The 17,203-nt window shown below is 49.5% G+C and overlaps 1 protein-coding gene across 2 annotated transcripts in view; it reads left to right on the top strand.

Moving 5' to 3' along the window:
* ODAD3 (outer dynein arm docking complex subunit 3) overlaps positions 1-17,203 on the top strand; it is a 189,449-nt gene that overhangs the window by 140,130 nt on the left and 32,116 nt on the right. For both annotated transcript variants that reach the window (XM_078684187.1, XM_078684188.1), the window contains one exon: positions 15,461-15,617. In XM_078684187.1, the coding sequence (XP_078540313.1) occupies positions 15,461-15,617 (157 nt within the window). The remainder of the gene's footprint in view (positions 1-15,460; positions 15,618-17,203) is intronic.

The raw sequence follows: 17,203 nt of genomic DNA, 5'->3' as shown, positions 1-17,203 counted from the left end.
CCACTCTGAAGCTCCACTCTGAAGCTCCACTCTGAAGCTCCACTCTGAAGCTCCACTCTGCACTCTGAAGCTCCACTCTGAAGCTCCACTCTGAAGCTCCACTCTGAAGCTCCACTCTGAAGCTCCACTCTGAAGCTCCACTCTGAAGCTCCACTCTGCACTCTGAAGCTCCACTCTGAAGCTCCACTCTGCACTCTGAAGCTCCACTCTGCACTCTGAAGCTCCACTCTGAAGCTCCACTCTGCACTCTGAAGCTCCACTCTGCAATCTGAATCTGCACTCTGAAGCTCCACTCTGCACTCTGAAGCTCCACTCTGAATCTGCACTCTGAAGCTCCACTCTGAATCTGCACTCTGAAAGCTCCACTCTGAATCTGCACTCTGAAGCTCCACTCTGAATCTGCACTCTGAAGCTCCACTCGGAAGCTCCACTCTGAAGCTCCACTCTGAAGCTCCACTCTGAAGCTCCACTCTGAAGCTCCACTCTGAAGCTCCACTCTGCACTCTGAAGCTCCACTCTGAATCTGCACTCTGAAGCTCCACTCTGCACTCTGAAGCTCCACTCTGCACTCTGAAGCTCCACTCTGAAGCTCCACTCTGCACTCTGAAGCTCCCTTCTGCACTCTGAAGCTCCACTCTGAAGCTCCACTCTGAAGCTCCACTCTGCACTCTGAAGCTCCACTCTGCACTCTGAAGCTCCACTCTGAAGCTCCACTCTGAAGCTCCACTCTGAAGCTCCACTCTGAAGCTCCACTCTGAAGCTCCACTCTGCACTCTGAAGCTCCACTCTGAAGCTCCACTCTGCACTCTGAAGCTCCACTCTGAAGCTCCACTCTGCACTCTGAAGCTCCACTCTGAAGCTCCACTCTGCACTCTGAAGCTCCACTCTGAAGCTCCACTCTGCACTCTGAAGCTCCACTCTGAATCTGCACTCTGAAGCTCCACTCTGCACTCTGAAGCTCCACTCTGAATCTGCACTCTGAAGCTCCACTCTGCACTCTGAAGCTCCACTCTGAAGCTCCACTCTGAAGCTCCACTCTGAAGCTCCACTCTGAAGCTCCACTCTGCACTCTGAAGCTCCACTCTGAAGCTCCACTCTGAAGCTCCACTCTGAAGCTCCACTCTGAAGCTCCACTCTGAAGCTCCACTCTGAAGCTCCACTCTGAAGCTCCACTCTGAAGCTCCACTCTGCACTCTGAAGCTCCACTCTGAAGCTCCACTCTGCACTCTGAAGCTCCACTCTGAATCTGCACTCTGAAGCTCCACTCTGCACTCTGAAGCTCCACTCTGAAGCTCCACTCTGAAGCTCCACTCTGCACTCTGAAGCTCCACTCTGAAGCTCCACTCTGCACTCTGAAGCTCCACTCTGCACTCTGAAGCTCCACTCTGCACTCTGAAGCTCCACTCTGAAGCTCCACTCTGCACTCTGAAGCTCCACTCTGAATCTGCACTCTGAAGCTCCACTCTGCACTCTGCAGCTCCACTCTGAAGCTCCACTCTGAAGCTCCACTCTGAAGCTCCACTCTGCACTCTGAAGCTCCACTCTGAAGCTCCACTCTGAAGCTCCACTCTGAAGCTCCACTCTGAAGCTCCACTCTGAAGCTCCACTCTGAAGCTCCACTCTGCACTCTGAAGCTCCACTCTGAAGCTCCACTCTGCACTCTGAAGCTCCACTCTGCACTCTGAAGCTCCACTCTGAAGCTCCACTCTGCACTCTGAAGCTCCACTCTGCAATCTGAATCTGCACTCTGAAGCTCCACTCTGCACTCTGAAGCTCCACTCTGAATCTGCACTCTGAAGCTCCACTCTGAATCTGCACTCTGAAGCTCCACTCTGAATCTGCACTCTGAAGCTCCACTCTGAATCTGCACTCTGAATCTCCACTCTGAAGCTCCACTCTGAAGCTCCACTCTGAAGCTCCACTCTGAAGCTCCACTCTGAAGCTCCACTCTGAAGCTCCACTCTGAAGCTCCACTCTGAAGCTCCACTCTGAAGCTCCACTCTGAAGCTCCACTCTGCACTCTGAAGCTCCACTCTGAATCTGCACTCTGAAGCTCCACTCTGCACTCTGAAGCTCCACTCTGCACTCTGAAGCTCCACTCTGAAGCTCCACTCTGCACTCTGAAGCTCCCTTCTGCACTCTGAAGCTCCACTCTGAAGCTCCACTCTGAAGCTCCACTCTGAAGCTCCACTCTGCACTCTGAAGCTCCACTCTGCACTCTGAAGCTCCACTCTGAAGCTCCACTCTGAAGCTCCACTCTGAAGCTCCACTCTGAAGCTCCACTCTGAAGCTCCACTCTGCACTCTGAAGCTCCACTCTGAAGCTCCACTCTGCACTCTGAAGCTCCACTCTGAAGCTCCACTCTGCACTCTGAAGCTCCACTCTGAAGCTCCACTCTGCACTCTGAAGCTCCACTCTGAAGCTCCACTCTGCACTCTGAAGCTCCACTCTGAATCTGCACTCTGAAGCTCCACTCTGCACTCTGAAGCTCCACTCTGAATCTGCACTCTGAAGCTCCACTCTGCACTCTGAAGCTCCACTCTGAAGCTCCACTCTGAAGCTCCACTCTGAAGCTCCACTCTGAAGCTCCACTCTGAAGCTCCACTCTGAAGCTCCACTCTGAAGCTCCACTCTCCACTCTGAAGCTCCACTCTGAAGCTCCACTCTGAAGCTCCACTCTGAAGCTCCACTCTGAAGCTCCACTCTGCACTCTGAAGCTCCACTCTGAAGCTCCACTCTGAAGCTCCACTCTGAAGCTCCACTCTGAAGCTCCACTCTGAAGCTCCACTCTGCACTCTGAAGCTCCACTCTGCACTCTGAAGCTCCACTCTGAAGCTCCACTCTGAAGCTCCACTCTGAAGCTCCACTCTGAAGCTCCACTCTGCACTCTGAAGCTCCACTCTGAAGCTCCACTCTGCACTCTGAAGCTCCACTCTGCACTCTGAAGCTCCACTCTGAAGCTCCACTCTGCACTCTGAAGCTCCACTCTGCACTCTGAAGCTCCACTCTGAAGCTCCACTCTGCACTCTGAAGCTCCACTCTGAATCTGCACTCTGAAGCTCCACTCTGCACTCTGAAGCTCCACTCTGAATCTGCACTCTGAAGCTCCACTCTGCACTCTGAAGCTCCACTCTGAAGCTGCACTCTGAAGCTCCACTCTGAAGCTCCACTCTGAAGCTCCACTCTGAAGCTCCACTCTGAAGCTCCACTCTGCACTCTGAAGCTCCACTGAAGCTACACACCGCGCAGGGCAGCTCTGGATGCTGATGCGAGAGGCCAGCTGGGAGGCGCGCTGCTCGTCTTCCTGCTCGTGCTGACTCGGAGAGAAAACTTGTTTTCATTGGGAGAGCGGCCTTCAAAGACCCGGTCACTGCGCCTCTCCGAGTGTTTAGCTTGGGATAAAATGGGCGCAGTGTTGTGGTGATGACAGTAGAGCAAGGGAGGTGCCGGCAATGCCGGACCAGACTCGGGGGCGTTCCCGGCGTCGCGTGACGTCGGCAAAAGGCAAAGAATGTCGGGAACGCCCCCGTGTCTGGTCCGGCATTGACGGACAGGCCCCTCGTCCAATGGCAAGGCTCCGTTTACGGAGCCAGCCAATCAATGACGAGGGCCGACCCAAAGCACCCTACAGTTCTCAACAGGATTTCGCCTGCGCGAAAAGCTGCGCAGAGCGCAGCTTTCGCTAGGCAAAACCTAAAAAGGCGCCCGACCTCCAGTGGGGAATACCTTCCGCTCGGCGCTTTCAGAATACTTAAGATATAGCAAGGAATGAGGCGCCCGACCTCCAGCAGGGAAACACCATCCGCTCGGCGCTACTTGAACTCGGAACCTCCAGGACTCAGGAACTCGATCCGGAAAGTTTGTCAAGCCCCGCTCTGTGGAAAGGGCGGGGCTTTATAGGCATCCTATAGCGAGGCGGCCCCTACCTGGAAACACGGACAGGAGCCCCAGGGCAAGCTGGTCTTTGTAGGCTCTACTTGTATGTGTCATTGTGCGTTTCCTGCGAGCCCTTCTGGGCAGGATATCGTACCTGCGGGGAACATACGAGCCCACTAGCCCGTTCCGTGTCAGGGTCGCGACAAGTAGATAATTTTATTTGTTCACCAGTGCATGAACAGACTTTCATTATTTGGACTTTTACAAGGAATACAATTAATTCCTTATTGAAGTAACTAACCGCTGATGGGAACTTCAGTGAGTAGTCTGCACCAAGCCATAATCCAAAAATTCAAACTTTCCATCTGGGCCCAAGAAAGCAGCAATGTGTGGTCATTCCAGGCAAGTGTTAGCCGCAGTATGTGACCTCTGTTATTGCCTTGGAACTTGAAGCGCTGTCCTGTGACTGCTGCAAGCATTAGAAAAGGACACAAGTGCTAGTGTCGGTTGAGCTGCCTTTTTACCCTTGGAAAATAGCACGTTTTTTGTTTCTAAAATCCGACTCTGTCAGCAAGGGTGCCACTGACTCGTATTGGATCCAGGTCTCCATTCGCCATAACTAAACAAGCATTGGCAAAGCCAATAGAGCTCACCTCTGCATGCATTGCCTTTTTTAATGCTTTGTTTAGCCATGTACAGCAGTTCTGTGCAGTATGGCTGAATGTAAAGAAAGAAAAGTGATATGATGTGGCCAGTGCTGACTGCACCATAGTGCTTTTTAGGTCTCGCCTGAGACAACGCATGCGCTGTCTCTTCGAGACATTTGGTAAGTGGCTTTTCAAACTGCCACCAGAGGCTTTTGCTGGCCTACAGCTTGCGTTCACAAGCTTGTGCACATGCACAGCTGCCATCTGTGTTTTTATTGCTGTAATCAGGCTCCTCTGCTTGCACTACCCCCCTCCCTTGTCAGCTTAATTTGTGTCTTCTAGCTGTTAATCATGTTCCTCTGCTAGCACTCCCCCTCCCTTCTCCCCCTCCCTCTTCGTCAGTTTCATTTGTGTCTTCTTTCACTGTGAATGCTCCTGCTTCCACCAGGCACACACACCACCAGCCGTCAGTGCACGCTTCCACCAGGCACACACACCACCAGCCGTTAGTGCACGCTTCCACCAGTCTCACACACCACCAGCCGTCAGTGCACGCTTCCACCAGGCACACACAACACCAGCCGTCAGTGTACACTTTCACCAGGCACACACACTACCAGCTGTCACACACTACCAGCCGTCGGTGCACACTTCCACCAGGCACACAAACACCACCAGCCATCGGTGCACGCTTTCACCGGGCACACACACCACCAGCCAACAGTGCACGCTTTCACCAGGCACACACACCACCAGCCGTCAGTGCACGCTTCCACCAGGAACACACATCACCAGCCGTCAGTGCACGCTTCCACCAGGCACACACACCAGCCGTCAGTGCATGCTCCCACCAGGCACACACACAACCAGCCGTCAGTGCACGCTTTCACTGGGCACACACACCACCAGCCGTCAGTGCACGCTTCCACCAGGCACACACACTACCAACCGTCAGTGCACGCTTCCACCAGGCACACACACCACCAGCCATCAGTGCACACTTCCACCAGACACACACACCACCAGCCGCCAGTGCACGCTTCCACCAGGCACACACCACCAGCCGTCAGTGCACGCTTCCACCGGGCACACACACCACCAGCCGCCAGGGCACGCTTCCACCAGGCACACACACCACCAGCCATCAGTGCACGCTTACACCAGGCACACACACCACCAGCTGTTAGTGCACGCTTTCACCGGGCACACACACCACCAGCCTTCAGTGCACGCTTCCACCGGGCATACACACCACCAGCTGTTAGTGCACGCTTTCACCAGGCACACACACCACCAGCCGTCAGTGCACGCTTCCACCAGGCACACACACCACCAGCCTTCGGTGCACACTTCCACCAGGCACACACCACTATCCGTCAGTGCACGCTTTCACCAGGCACACACACACCACCAGCCGTCAGTGCACGCTTCCACCAGGCACACACACCACCAGCCGTCGGTGCACACTTCCACCAGGCACACACCACCATCCGTCAGTGCACGCTTTCACCAGGCATACACACACCACCAGCCGTCGGTGCACGCTTTCACCGGGCACACACACCACCAGCCGTCAGTGCATGCTTTCACCAGGCACACACACCACCAGCCGTCAGTGCACGCTTCCACCAGGCACTCACACCACCAGCCATCAGTGCACGCTTTCACCAGGCACACACACACACACACACCACCTGCCGTGAGTACACGCTTTAACCGGGCACACACACCACCAGCCATCAGTGCACGCTTTCACCAGGCACACACACCACCAGCCGTCAGTGTATGCTTCCACCAGGTACACACACTACTAGCCATCAGTGCACGCTTCCACCAGGAACACACACCATCAGCCGTCAGTGCACGCTTCCACCAGGCACACACACCACCAGCCGTCAGTGCACGCTTCCACCAGGCACACACACCACCAGCCGCCAGTGCACTGTTCCACCAGGCACACACACCACCAGACATCAGTGCATGCTTCCAACAGGCACATACACCACCAGCCGTCAGTGCACACTTCCACCAGGCACACACCACCAGCCGTCAGTGCACGCTTCCACCGGGCACACGAACCACCAGCCGTCGATGCACGCTTACACCAGGCACACACACCACCAGCGTTAGTGCACGCTTTCACCGGGCACACACACCACTAGCCTTCAGTGCACGCTTTCACCGGGCATACACACCACCAGCCGTTAGTGCATGCTTTCACCGGGCACACACACCACCAGCCGTCAGTGCACGCTTCCACCAGGCACACACACCACCAGCCGTCAGTGTACACTTTCACCAGGCACACACACTACCAGACGTCACACACTACTAGCCGTCGGTGCACACTTCCACCAGGCACACACCACCATCCATCAGTGCACGCTTTCACCAGGCACACACACCACCAGCCATCAGTGCGGCAGGCAGGATCTTCTCAGAGTTTCATGGTAAATATGTGTTCGATGCCTGGGAGGGATTGGGTCGATTTTCCTTAAACCATGCTGAGTATGCAGGTGCAGTGCATGAACTCCTGTGTGAGTGAGTCATGTTGCCTGGGGCTCACTCACTCCACAGTTGTAAATTGCACCTGCACCAGGCCTTTTCTCATTTGCAAAGTTCGGCGCATGCGCACAGCTAGGCTGCCCCCACACCCCCGGGAATGACTGCTTCCTTCAAATATAATGGAAACAACATTCAGAGCCATGAAAACAGGTTAATTTGATGCAAAGAACTGTTAACAAAAACCAGGTCCAGCTATTGTAGATCTGGCAACGTAAACAAAACAGCATCAAAAAACAAACAAGCATTGGCATAGCCAATAGGTCTCGCTTTTTGGACCCTATAAGTATTTAGTTATGCAGCAGAATATCCTTGGTGCAACAACACCAACTGTTGCATGGCTAAACACTTATAAGGTCCCAAATGCGAGACCTATTGGCTATGCCAATGCTTGTTTCCCTCTACTTTCAGCCATGCTGCATGGCTAAAACATATAGACAAAGCCAACAGCTCTCGCGTAGGCGAGATCTATTGGCTTTGCCAATGCTTGTTTGGGAAGGGTTCTTCCTTTATTTCTAAGAAGATCCATTTGGAAATGGTTGTAGCAGGAGCGGCTGGTGTTCAAGGGATATGGCACTGTGCCCCTACCCCATTGTGGCCTCTCTATTGAAGCAGTTGCTTAAATGCATTTAAAAAAGAAACCATTTTGTTGACAGCACTTTCCTTGACTCGTAAGGGTCCGTGAATATCATGCACTTTCATAAGCCTCACTGTGCCTGTGTGAGGACGTGGCTGACGATCTACAGCAGCGCTGAGAGGGCTTGCCAACACACAGCCCTAATGTTTCCTCCTAACGGAGTGACGTCCTTGGCTTATCTCCTCCTCCACCAGGAGCACCAATAGAATACAGCCTCGAGCATTTCACTATTCGGCCCGAGCTTTTAAAGACTGCATGCCACTCAGCTGCTATTACTCCCCCCTTTCCTATAGCCTCAAAGGGTGAGGTGTTATAAGCACGCCTTACTGACCACACCTCACTCTATGACAAAATGGGAATGGGTGGGTTAAGAAGCGTGTTACCTGAGGTCTGCATGTACTTTATAGTCACATTTTATTAAGATTATGTGACATTAATCAAAATCCCTTCTTCCCCACATCCCACGAGCAGGAAAAGAGCAGAGGAAGAGGAATATAAATCAATAAATAACTTCATCTAGTGCTAGTCTGGGAGACAAAAGTGTGTGACCTGACCTCAAGCCATAAATATGCCAAGGACAACAAGCACACAAGAGTAAATTGGAGCTCTATCAATTTACAGCAAATAAGTAAAAACGTGTTCTCTCAGCTCTCCCATCCCTTCCCTTCTCTAAGTGCTGGTGTCTGTCTAAGGCAGTAATGGTTTCAGTACTTTATCATGGCAAGTGATGTTTGTTTTATTTCTTCAAATAAACAAGTCAATTGGGTAGTTCCTCATGTGGGGTTTGTTCAATCCTGTTTAGCATGGAATCACTGGTCTGATCATCAGAGTCACAAGGGACCTGACTGGTCGGATCATGGAGCCCTCACACACCCAATAGGGTGTCATGCTTCATCATAGGACGCTCCTCGTCAACTCAGCGTCGTAATGCCTGACGGGCCTGGGGGCTCTTTATTGGAGATCTTTTTGATCCTTAAATGCCGTAAGATGCATGCATGTGAGAGGTCAGAGAAATGTATAGGGTGGTGAAAATGGAAATGTGTCTAAAAGAGTCTAAGGGAACCGGAAAAATATTATAATTATTAAAGTGATGGTCCTTTGACACAGTAAAAACAGGGTGCTAAATTGTGGTCACAATGGGCCTTAATAGCTAGTAAGTGGGAAGTGTGATAGGGTCAACATGTTTCATGCCCTGTTTGCCTGGCGGGTCAATTGGCATTTCATCAGGATCTAGGAATAAATCCTAACCTATTTGTAAAAATGTGTAGGCCCTAACTCTGGTCATGGGTGCTTGCTCAAGTATCCAATGCTGCACCTGCGTTGATGCAGTAGGGTAGATTCCAACTAAGAGAAGGAAAAAAGAGGAATGTGTGTGAAAGTCAAGCAAGATTGAGCCTGCCATTTCCCATATGCCATGGTCAAATTAGTGTAGACTTTCTTTAGTAGCGCCTGAGCTCCATTGTTTTGATATTCATGTCAGGACACAGTGAGAGTTCAAGAGGTACAGACACTATATGTGTCTCGCTTTTTGTTAAAAACCAGTAAATATGATGGCAACAAATTCACATTATTTTGCTCTCTGTATTACTCAAGATACCAAGTGCTAATGAAGGAATGCATATTATTAGAGGTGAAACGTAAGATAACAGCTGTATATTTAATTTTGGAGTTTAGTAGTGATCAAAACACATATATGTTTTAATTATGAGTGTCTGTCCAGACCTTACCAGAAATTCGGAATGAAAATGCCCTTAGGTCTGGCAGAGGTCTGCGGGCAAACTATGGGCAAAAACTGATGTAGACCAGGCATTGAAATAAGACTTTTCAGGAGAGATAGTAACAAGATATAGAGAGTGCTCAGCGGTTATTAATTGTACAATATCTGATAAGATATAGGCATACAAAATTGTATCATTTAGCATTTACGTCATCAATTCAGGAGAGTTTCCCTCGACGTACTCTGTCAGCCTGTAGGTAATGGCTAGCGTGGTTGAGGAGGAACATATAGCGAGAAGCAACCACATGCAATGTGTTAGAATTGTTTTTTTCTTCTGCAGATTAATGATTACATGTGATATCTCATATTAAACAAATGTAATCTGCAAATTACATAATACAAACATTAACAAATCCACTGTGTAACGTTTTATTGTTGAAACTGCTGGATACTGGATGGTGAGGCTATGTGCGTTTGCGTGAATGGATGAGTCTGATTGCAGAGGTTGGCTGAGTGAATGTGGGTGGTTAGGTGTTAGACCTGACACCTTTTGGCGTGGTTCTTCCCCCATCTTTTTGCCTCTGACTCATGTGTTTTGATGCTGTGCTGGATTTCGTTTTTGCTGATTTAGATGCTTTGGACACTCTGCCACTGCTGATCAGTGTCAGAGTGTAAGTGCTCCCTCTGTAAATTGCCATATTAATTGAATATACCTGATTGGCATATTTGTATCACCATGGAGTCCCTAGTAAAGTGCACTGTGTGTGCCAGGGCTGGTGATGACAGATGCTACTAGTGGGCCTGCAGCGCAGATTGAGCCACCCACATGAGTAGCTTTAAAATGGTGACTCAGGCCTGCCAGCGCAGGGCCTGTGTGCAGTCAGTGACTGCCATGTCAGCCTGGCCAGTGTCCCCACTGGCTAGGCCTAACCCTTCCCTGTCTGTGCACATCAGTCACCCCTATGGAAGGCTCTAGGTACCCCCCTGGGCAGGGTGCAGTGTATGGATAAGGTAGAGCATGTACTAGTGCAGGTCACATGCTCTGGTAGTGGGCTGCAGCCATTTTATGTGCTCACTGCTGTAAGGCTATCTTGCTCCATAGAGTAACCTGGAGGAGGCTGGGCCCATGTGATACCAGCCTATCTTCCCATAGGAACAAGATGGGACATAAGTGAAAGATATCCCTGAACTCAGAATTTAATGACACATCTTTTAGTGATTTGTGTTTTTAAATCCTGTAATGGAGAATAGCACTTTTAGAAAGTGGCTGTTCTCTTGTCTAAACCTTTCTGTGTGCCTGGGTTTGTGGAATGCCTGTCTGGCCTGGGTGTGACAGGGGGGCTGCAGAGCCCCCGGAGGAGAGGGTCGGAGCCAGCCCGGGGATGAAAGGGCACATCTGCTGCCCGGGAGGTGGGAGGAAGAAAGGCCTGATAAGTGCTGGGCTGTGCCTGCCTGGCCCCCCATGCTAGCTCCCTCCTGCCGGCCAACTGACACCTCTGGCCCTGAAGCTGACAGGAAGAAGAAAACCAGAGACACCTCAGTGCTCCGCAACCCCCAGAACTGGTTTAGACTGGACTCAGGGCTGCTTGCACAAAGACTTCAAAGGACTTCAAAGACTTTGAGGGATATAAGGAAAGGACCCCTGACTACAGAAGATTAGATTCTGAAATTCTACAAGCAAGAAGGAACCTCGGCTGGAAGGAGGACGGCTGGAGAACTAAAGGAAGATTGCCTTGCTGTGTGCTCTAAGGGCTGACCTGTTCTGCTGTCTAACTGGAAGCTGAGGAGGAGAAAGGGACTTTGCTGTGTGCTGTGACCCTGCCTGCTTGAAACTGCCAAGACTTTGCTGTGTGCTGTGTCTGCAACTTGAATCTCCAAGGGCCTGAGAAGAGCTGGCCCCCTGTCTGCAACCCAGGGACATAAAGGTTGCCCAAGGACTACAAGACCCTGCTGTGCCCCCTGAAGCTGCTGTGTGGCGAGGAGATCGTGAAACCCTGTGGTTTGCCTGCTTAGCGCACGGGCGGCTCTCTAATCTGCTTGAGAGCGCCGCGCTGACCCAGCCTGCTGCGTGGCCAAGATCGACGTGTTCATCGACACGTGTGTGTGGGGCAGACCGGAGACTTGTGGGCCTTCCCAGTGCAAGGTGCACTGAAAACAACTGCCAGCCGTGTCACCGCCGCTGCCCGGGGGCCAGGAATACCCCCCCACAAGATCGCCGATCGTTGGGGAGCTGAAGCGGCGAAGAACGAAGCCGCCGCGCTCCCATTGGCTGAGGGAGCCGAGCCCCCTCACTAACGCCGCGACGGGATTGGCCCGTGCGGCGCAGCGTCATTGGTGGTGTTGGGCCGTGTTTGGCCGAAGGAGCGGAGCGTCATCATTTGCCTGTCCCGGGAGCCGCTCTGCCGTTGGCTGACTCCCGGGCGTGTGTGGAGGCTCGTCCTCGGTGCCGCGACCTGATTGGCTCAGCGAAGGAGCTGCTACGGAGACCCCGGAATTGCCGTGCGATACCCGGCGGGACCGGGAAAGACAGACCCGACCTCGCCGAGGGATTGTGGAAGTGCCCCAGCCCCCAGCCTGCCGTCTCTGCTCCCCGCCGCTCCCTGGAAGACTGAGAGCGGAGCGGAGAGCTGGCTGAGGCGGCCGGCCCTGAGCGTAAGTGAGCGCTGTGGGGCGAGGTGCGCCTGAGGCCGGAAAGACGTGCCGTGTGGAAGGAAAGGAGTCCCAGCATTCGGGTGAGACGCGCCAATAGCGCGAAGGGCCCCTGGCTATAGGGGTTGATTCCCTCGGATAATTCTATCGTTGGGCATTGTTTTCCTTGCTCGTTTTTAGAGCTAATTGAGTAGAAATCAGTGGCATTATTTTTAACTACTGATTTGAGAGACTTGAGACTGTTTTTGTTCTGAGAACTGCCTATTTACAAGTACCATCATAAAGATTAAGTGCAACCCTTAAGATAAAATGCACCATTTTTCTAAAGAAATGATTATCATGCAACTGCTTCATTTACTTGCTGAAACTAGATAAAGCTATATATTTTTATAAAATATACTTACCTGTGTGGTCTCAGTTTGTGGTGGATTGGGGATTATTGTTGTGTTAAGTGCAAATGTTATCCACATTGCCTCTGTTTAGCCTAGACTGCTCGCGCCATGCTACCTAGAGGGTGAGCAGGGGTTATCTCAGAGAGTTATTCCTTCACCCTGACTAGAAGCAAGGGTCCCTACTTGGTCTAAGGTACTTACCTCTGCCAACTAGAGACCCCCGGTTCTAACATTAGGTATATGAGTTGGGTGAATGGCAGTAGATAGCATAATATGTATCAGTGAGTGGGTAGGTCCCAGAAGGAAGTGGGCAAGTGAATTGTTAAATGCAGGTGGGTAAGTTGTGAATGGAAGTAAGTAGGAGGTAGTCAGGATCAATCGCACAGTGCATTTTCAGAGTTGTGACTTAAAATCCGACTTTACCATTAAATAGGATTTTACATTCAATTCCTCAGATACCAAACATGACTCAAAATGTTTTGCTAGGCTTTTAGGGCAGCAAGGCCTACTTAGGTGTGAGTTATACATATTTAAAAAGAAAGTTTAGGCCTGGATAGGAAAAGTACTTGTGTGACCAAGACAGAAGGAAACTACCATGTTTTGGGGAATCAAATGTTGAAAATCTAATAAATGTCTTGGCCATACAATTAGGATGAGAGTGGTATGACGCCCAGTGATATAACTTTTAGAATGCTGACACACAGCTCAGCAGTGATATTTGACTGAAAGACAAGACATTTTGCTTGCAACTGCTTTCCAAATTTCCAAAATGCACTGTGTCTAGTTTATCACCTCTAGGCACCCTGAACCCATCGAAAATCAATACATGTCCAGTACCACCACACTTAGCCAACCCGGGGAACAAAGTTGGGGATCAAGCATTGGCAAGTACAAATTCCTCCACATGGGATACTGGGGGAATTACTGGGAAGAAATGCTAAAAATCTGATGGTCATAATTTTTAGCGCAATCTCCAGTTAACCGGTTAGGGCAAGGGAGTTCTGACACACAACAATATAAACCTTGGGATGTATAGACGGGGTGATATCTGGGATGAAAAGACATTTAGCAGAAGCAAGCATTTTGCTTTCAGGTGCTTTGCAAGTTTTCAAAATGCACTGCACCCAGTTTACTGCCTTAAAGTGCACTGGTTTGGTAAAAAAAAACGATGGCACAGATGATTTCATTGGGTCTCCCATTTGCAGGTGGATTGTCAGCCACATAGGTTCTTTAAACCAAACTGCTCGCAATAGCCCTCTTTACAGCTATAAAAGCTATTTTGACTCAATGGAGAAAAAAATGTGGCCTCTACGCTAGGAAACTGATTACAAAAACATTAAAAAGATTTTGCTATTTGTAGAGAATAAACATAAGCTATATGAAGTTGACTGGGCCTCTTTCTTCGCAATACTGTCCCGAGAATTCCATTCACTGGCCTGCCCTCAGTATTTTCGCATACTGCAACTTATTCCTGAGGAACCTGTTTCCATTTAGAGCAAGTCTTTTCATGTTGTTATGAACATCCCAGGACAAATGTTTTCTAAACGGCAACTCCATCCAAAGGTTATACATAGCAACTCGAGGAGGAGGGTTATGTTTTATAGTGTTATTCTCGGTTTTTAGGTCTCGCGACCTATCGATGCGCGCATGCGCATCGAGCGGAGCGAGAATTCAAGTGGCGAAAATTCTCGTGAAACCACCAGCTTTTTGCTGGCGTTTTCATCAAGTTCACGTGAACCACGTGTTCAAACATGAACGCGCATCAGCCTCCCTCCATTTGCCGCACAGCACATCAAAGGGCTTCGCCCAGCGTGCGCTCTGCGGCTTCTCGGCTTCTCCTCCCCTAATTACGCCGCACACAGCCTTCCTTGCATTTCTCCTCCCCCTCCCCAGCCAGCTTTCCCCAGGCCGTGTTCCCTCATCCCTCGCACCCCCTCCTCCTTCAGCTTTTTATCGAACAGGTTTTCTCAAGCTTTGGAAAAATAAACATGCGTGTGAGTAGTTTCATAAGCACAACTTCCTTGGGTTAAATGACAATATTTCGTAAGAGGGTACAATACAAAAATGTCAATTTCATACAACCAGTATGCACGTAGATGGCACTAGCACATAAGACTGATTACCAGGACACTGTCGCGTTCCAGAACAGAGGAAATGAAGCAAATAAACTTTAAGATGCCTTATTCAACAGTGCGGACTTTAAATTCTAAACAGCTCGCTAACTATTCAAAGTCCAAGCACCATGCACGTTTACTTGAGCGAGATATCAGAGCAAACACACGGCGTCAAACCCATATGGCAGACAAATGAAAAATACAAAAGCTTGGGGGAGATCTGAAAATGACTTCCTTGGCTATTAACCATATTTTGCATCAGTCAGCGCACTTCTCATTTGTGCACACACGTAACAGTGAACACATGCGGTGCTTGACTATTAAGATGTGCTTTTAAAACAAGCAACAATGACGGGAGGGGAAGAAACGATGGGAAGGGTGGCAAACAACAGCTAGAATAGGGTAGGCAACGACACCAGGGGTAAGAGGTGCAAACAGCAATACGAGGGCAAGCAACAATGACGGAAGGGGGATAAACAACAACAACATGAGGTGGGTAGGTGCAAAAATGATGACATGGAAACAGCGAGAAAGAAAGAAGAAAGAACAAGCATTGGCATTGCCAATAGGTCTCGCTTGTGGGACCTTATAAGTATTTAGTTTTGCAGCACAATATCCTTGTTGCATAATCGGATATTGTGCTGCAAAACTAAATACTTATAAGGTCCCACAAGCGAGACCTATTGGCAATGCCAATGCTTGTTGCTTTTCCCTTTATACGATAATAAGATATGAGTGCCTCACACAGACCCTCACTGGACAATTGTTCGTAGGCAGAGGTATGTGTATGTAAGAAAATCATTACAAAAAATTAAACCATAAATGTACAGGTAAACCCAGTAAGGTCTGTTTCTGTCTCTCCTCAGTGGCCAGCAGATCCTGGAGGAGTTGGAAAGTCATCTTAAAGAGGAGGAAGCTCGGAGGGAAAAGATAAGGGAGAAGCTGGAGAGAATGACCATTGTCTTATCATCAACCAAGGCAGGAGTGGAGCACTTGGCCAACAAGCTGCAGCATGTTAAAATAGTAAGTGATCCAAAGGCTCTCCTCAAAAGTCCTATGTGGGGATGTGGCACCACAGATGGGCTCCGAATACATAAGCCTGTAGAAGTCATGACACAAATGATACCCCTCATCGAACGTCATACACAATAAAGATGTGTCAATACAGAGGTGCTCCACAGAAAAAAAGCATTGAAGAAATCATGACATAGATATACCCCTCAGAAACACAGCCTTGGGAGTAGCCATCGCCCCCAGGTTACTCATCAAAAAAGCAACATTTGGTTCAGAAATCATCACAGAGATAATGATCAGAATGCAAACCCTAGGAACTGCACTATTGATGCATACTCTTGAGAAATCCAACCCTAAATGATCCGTGACCCAGAGAAACTCCACCAAAAACTATCCTCAAGATATGCATCACAGAGATACGCCCCAGAAACACAAACCCTGGAGATCTAGAACTCCAGAGATGCTCTTTAAAAACCCAGCACCACTAGATGCATCACTGCGTCATACTCTTCAGACACCACCCCTCTATAGGAGATCCATCACTCAAGAAATATTTTTCAGAAAACAAACCCTAGGGATGCCCATCATTCCAGAGATGCAAATTTGAACTTTGTCAATAAAACATAGAACTTTCCATCAGCAAGTAGTCAATCTTGCAAATCCAGACAAAGCTCATCCATCACCACTCCAGATTCTTATCAGGAATCCAGTCCTAGAGCAACCCATCACCAGAGTTATTTACCAGAAATCTTAGGCTAGATATGTCCGCCATCAGAGACAGTGCTCAGAATCTCATATTCAGATACCCAACATCACTCTAGGACTACCCATTGGAAACTTAAGAAGAAAATTCATTTCATTGGCCCATGGTGCTCTGTCACCACAGAGACATTTTTCAGAAACAAAAGGATAAGATGTGCAACCGAGAGATAGTCCTGAGACACATAAAACGTTCACAATTAAACGGCCTTCTATATGAATTCATGAAGTTTCCTACTTCAACAGGAAACAGAAACAACACTCCTAAACATCACTGAGGAGCTGCTCATCACTCTCAATGAATGCAAGCCGGGTGCTCAAATTCTTTTCACCTTTCTTTAGATCATTGACCACAGCATACTCTTTGAAAGATTGTCAACAGGCACCAGTGACATAACATTAATGAGGTTCAGTTTCTTTCCGCTAAATGAAGCCCACCAAGTCACACTGGGCCCTTTCGTCTCTGGAAAGGTCTACAACACATATGCTATTCAGCATCTACATGGGTCTGCTTACTAGAATCCCATAACTTCAATTACAAAATGTATGTAGATGACATACAGATTTATCTGACGCTTGAAGGCAATTCCAGTAATCTTCCCAGTGGGACCCTATATATATCTGAGGTCCAGCTCTGGAGGCAGAAAAACTGACTATGCCTGAATCGGTACAAAAACATGCCTTGAATTTAGGCATTCACTTTCCTACCCCATACAAATTCTGTTCTCTCAGAAGAATCCCGCCTCTCCACCAACTGTTACAGAAAATGTCACTAGTCCTCGCAGATGTCATGCCCCGCATAAACTATTACAATTACATCTACACAGGCTTGTCAA

The sequence above is a fragment of the Lissotriton helveticus genome, chromosome 1_1 (genome assembly GCF_964261635.1).
Source record: "Lissotriton helveticus chromosome 1_1, aLisHel1.1, whole genome shotgun sequence".
NCBI lineage: Eukaryota > Metazoa > Chordata > Amphibia > Caudata > Salamandridae > Lissotriton > Lissotriton helveticus.
Note: the sequence above shows the minus strand (reverse complement) of the source record. Positions and strands in the feature narration are given on the sequence as shown.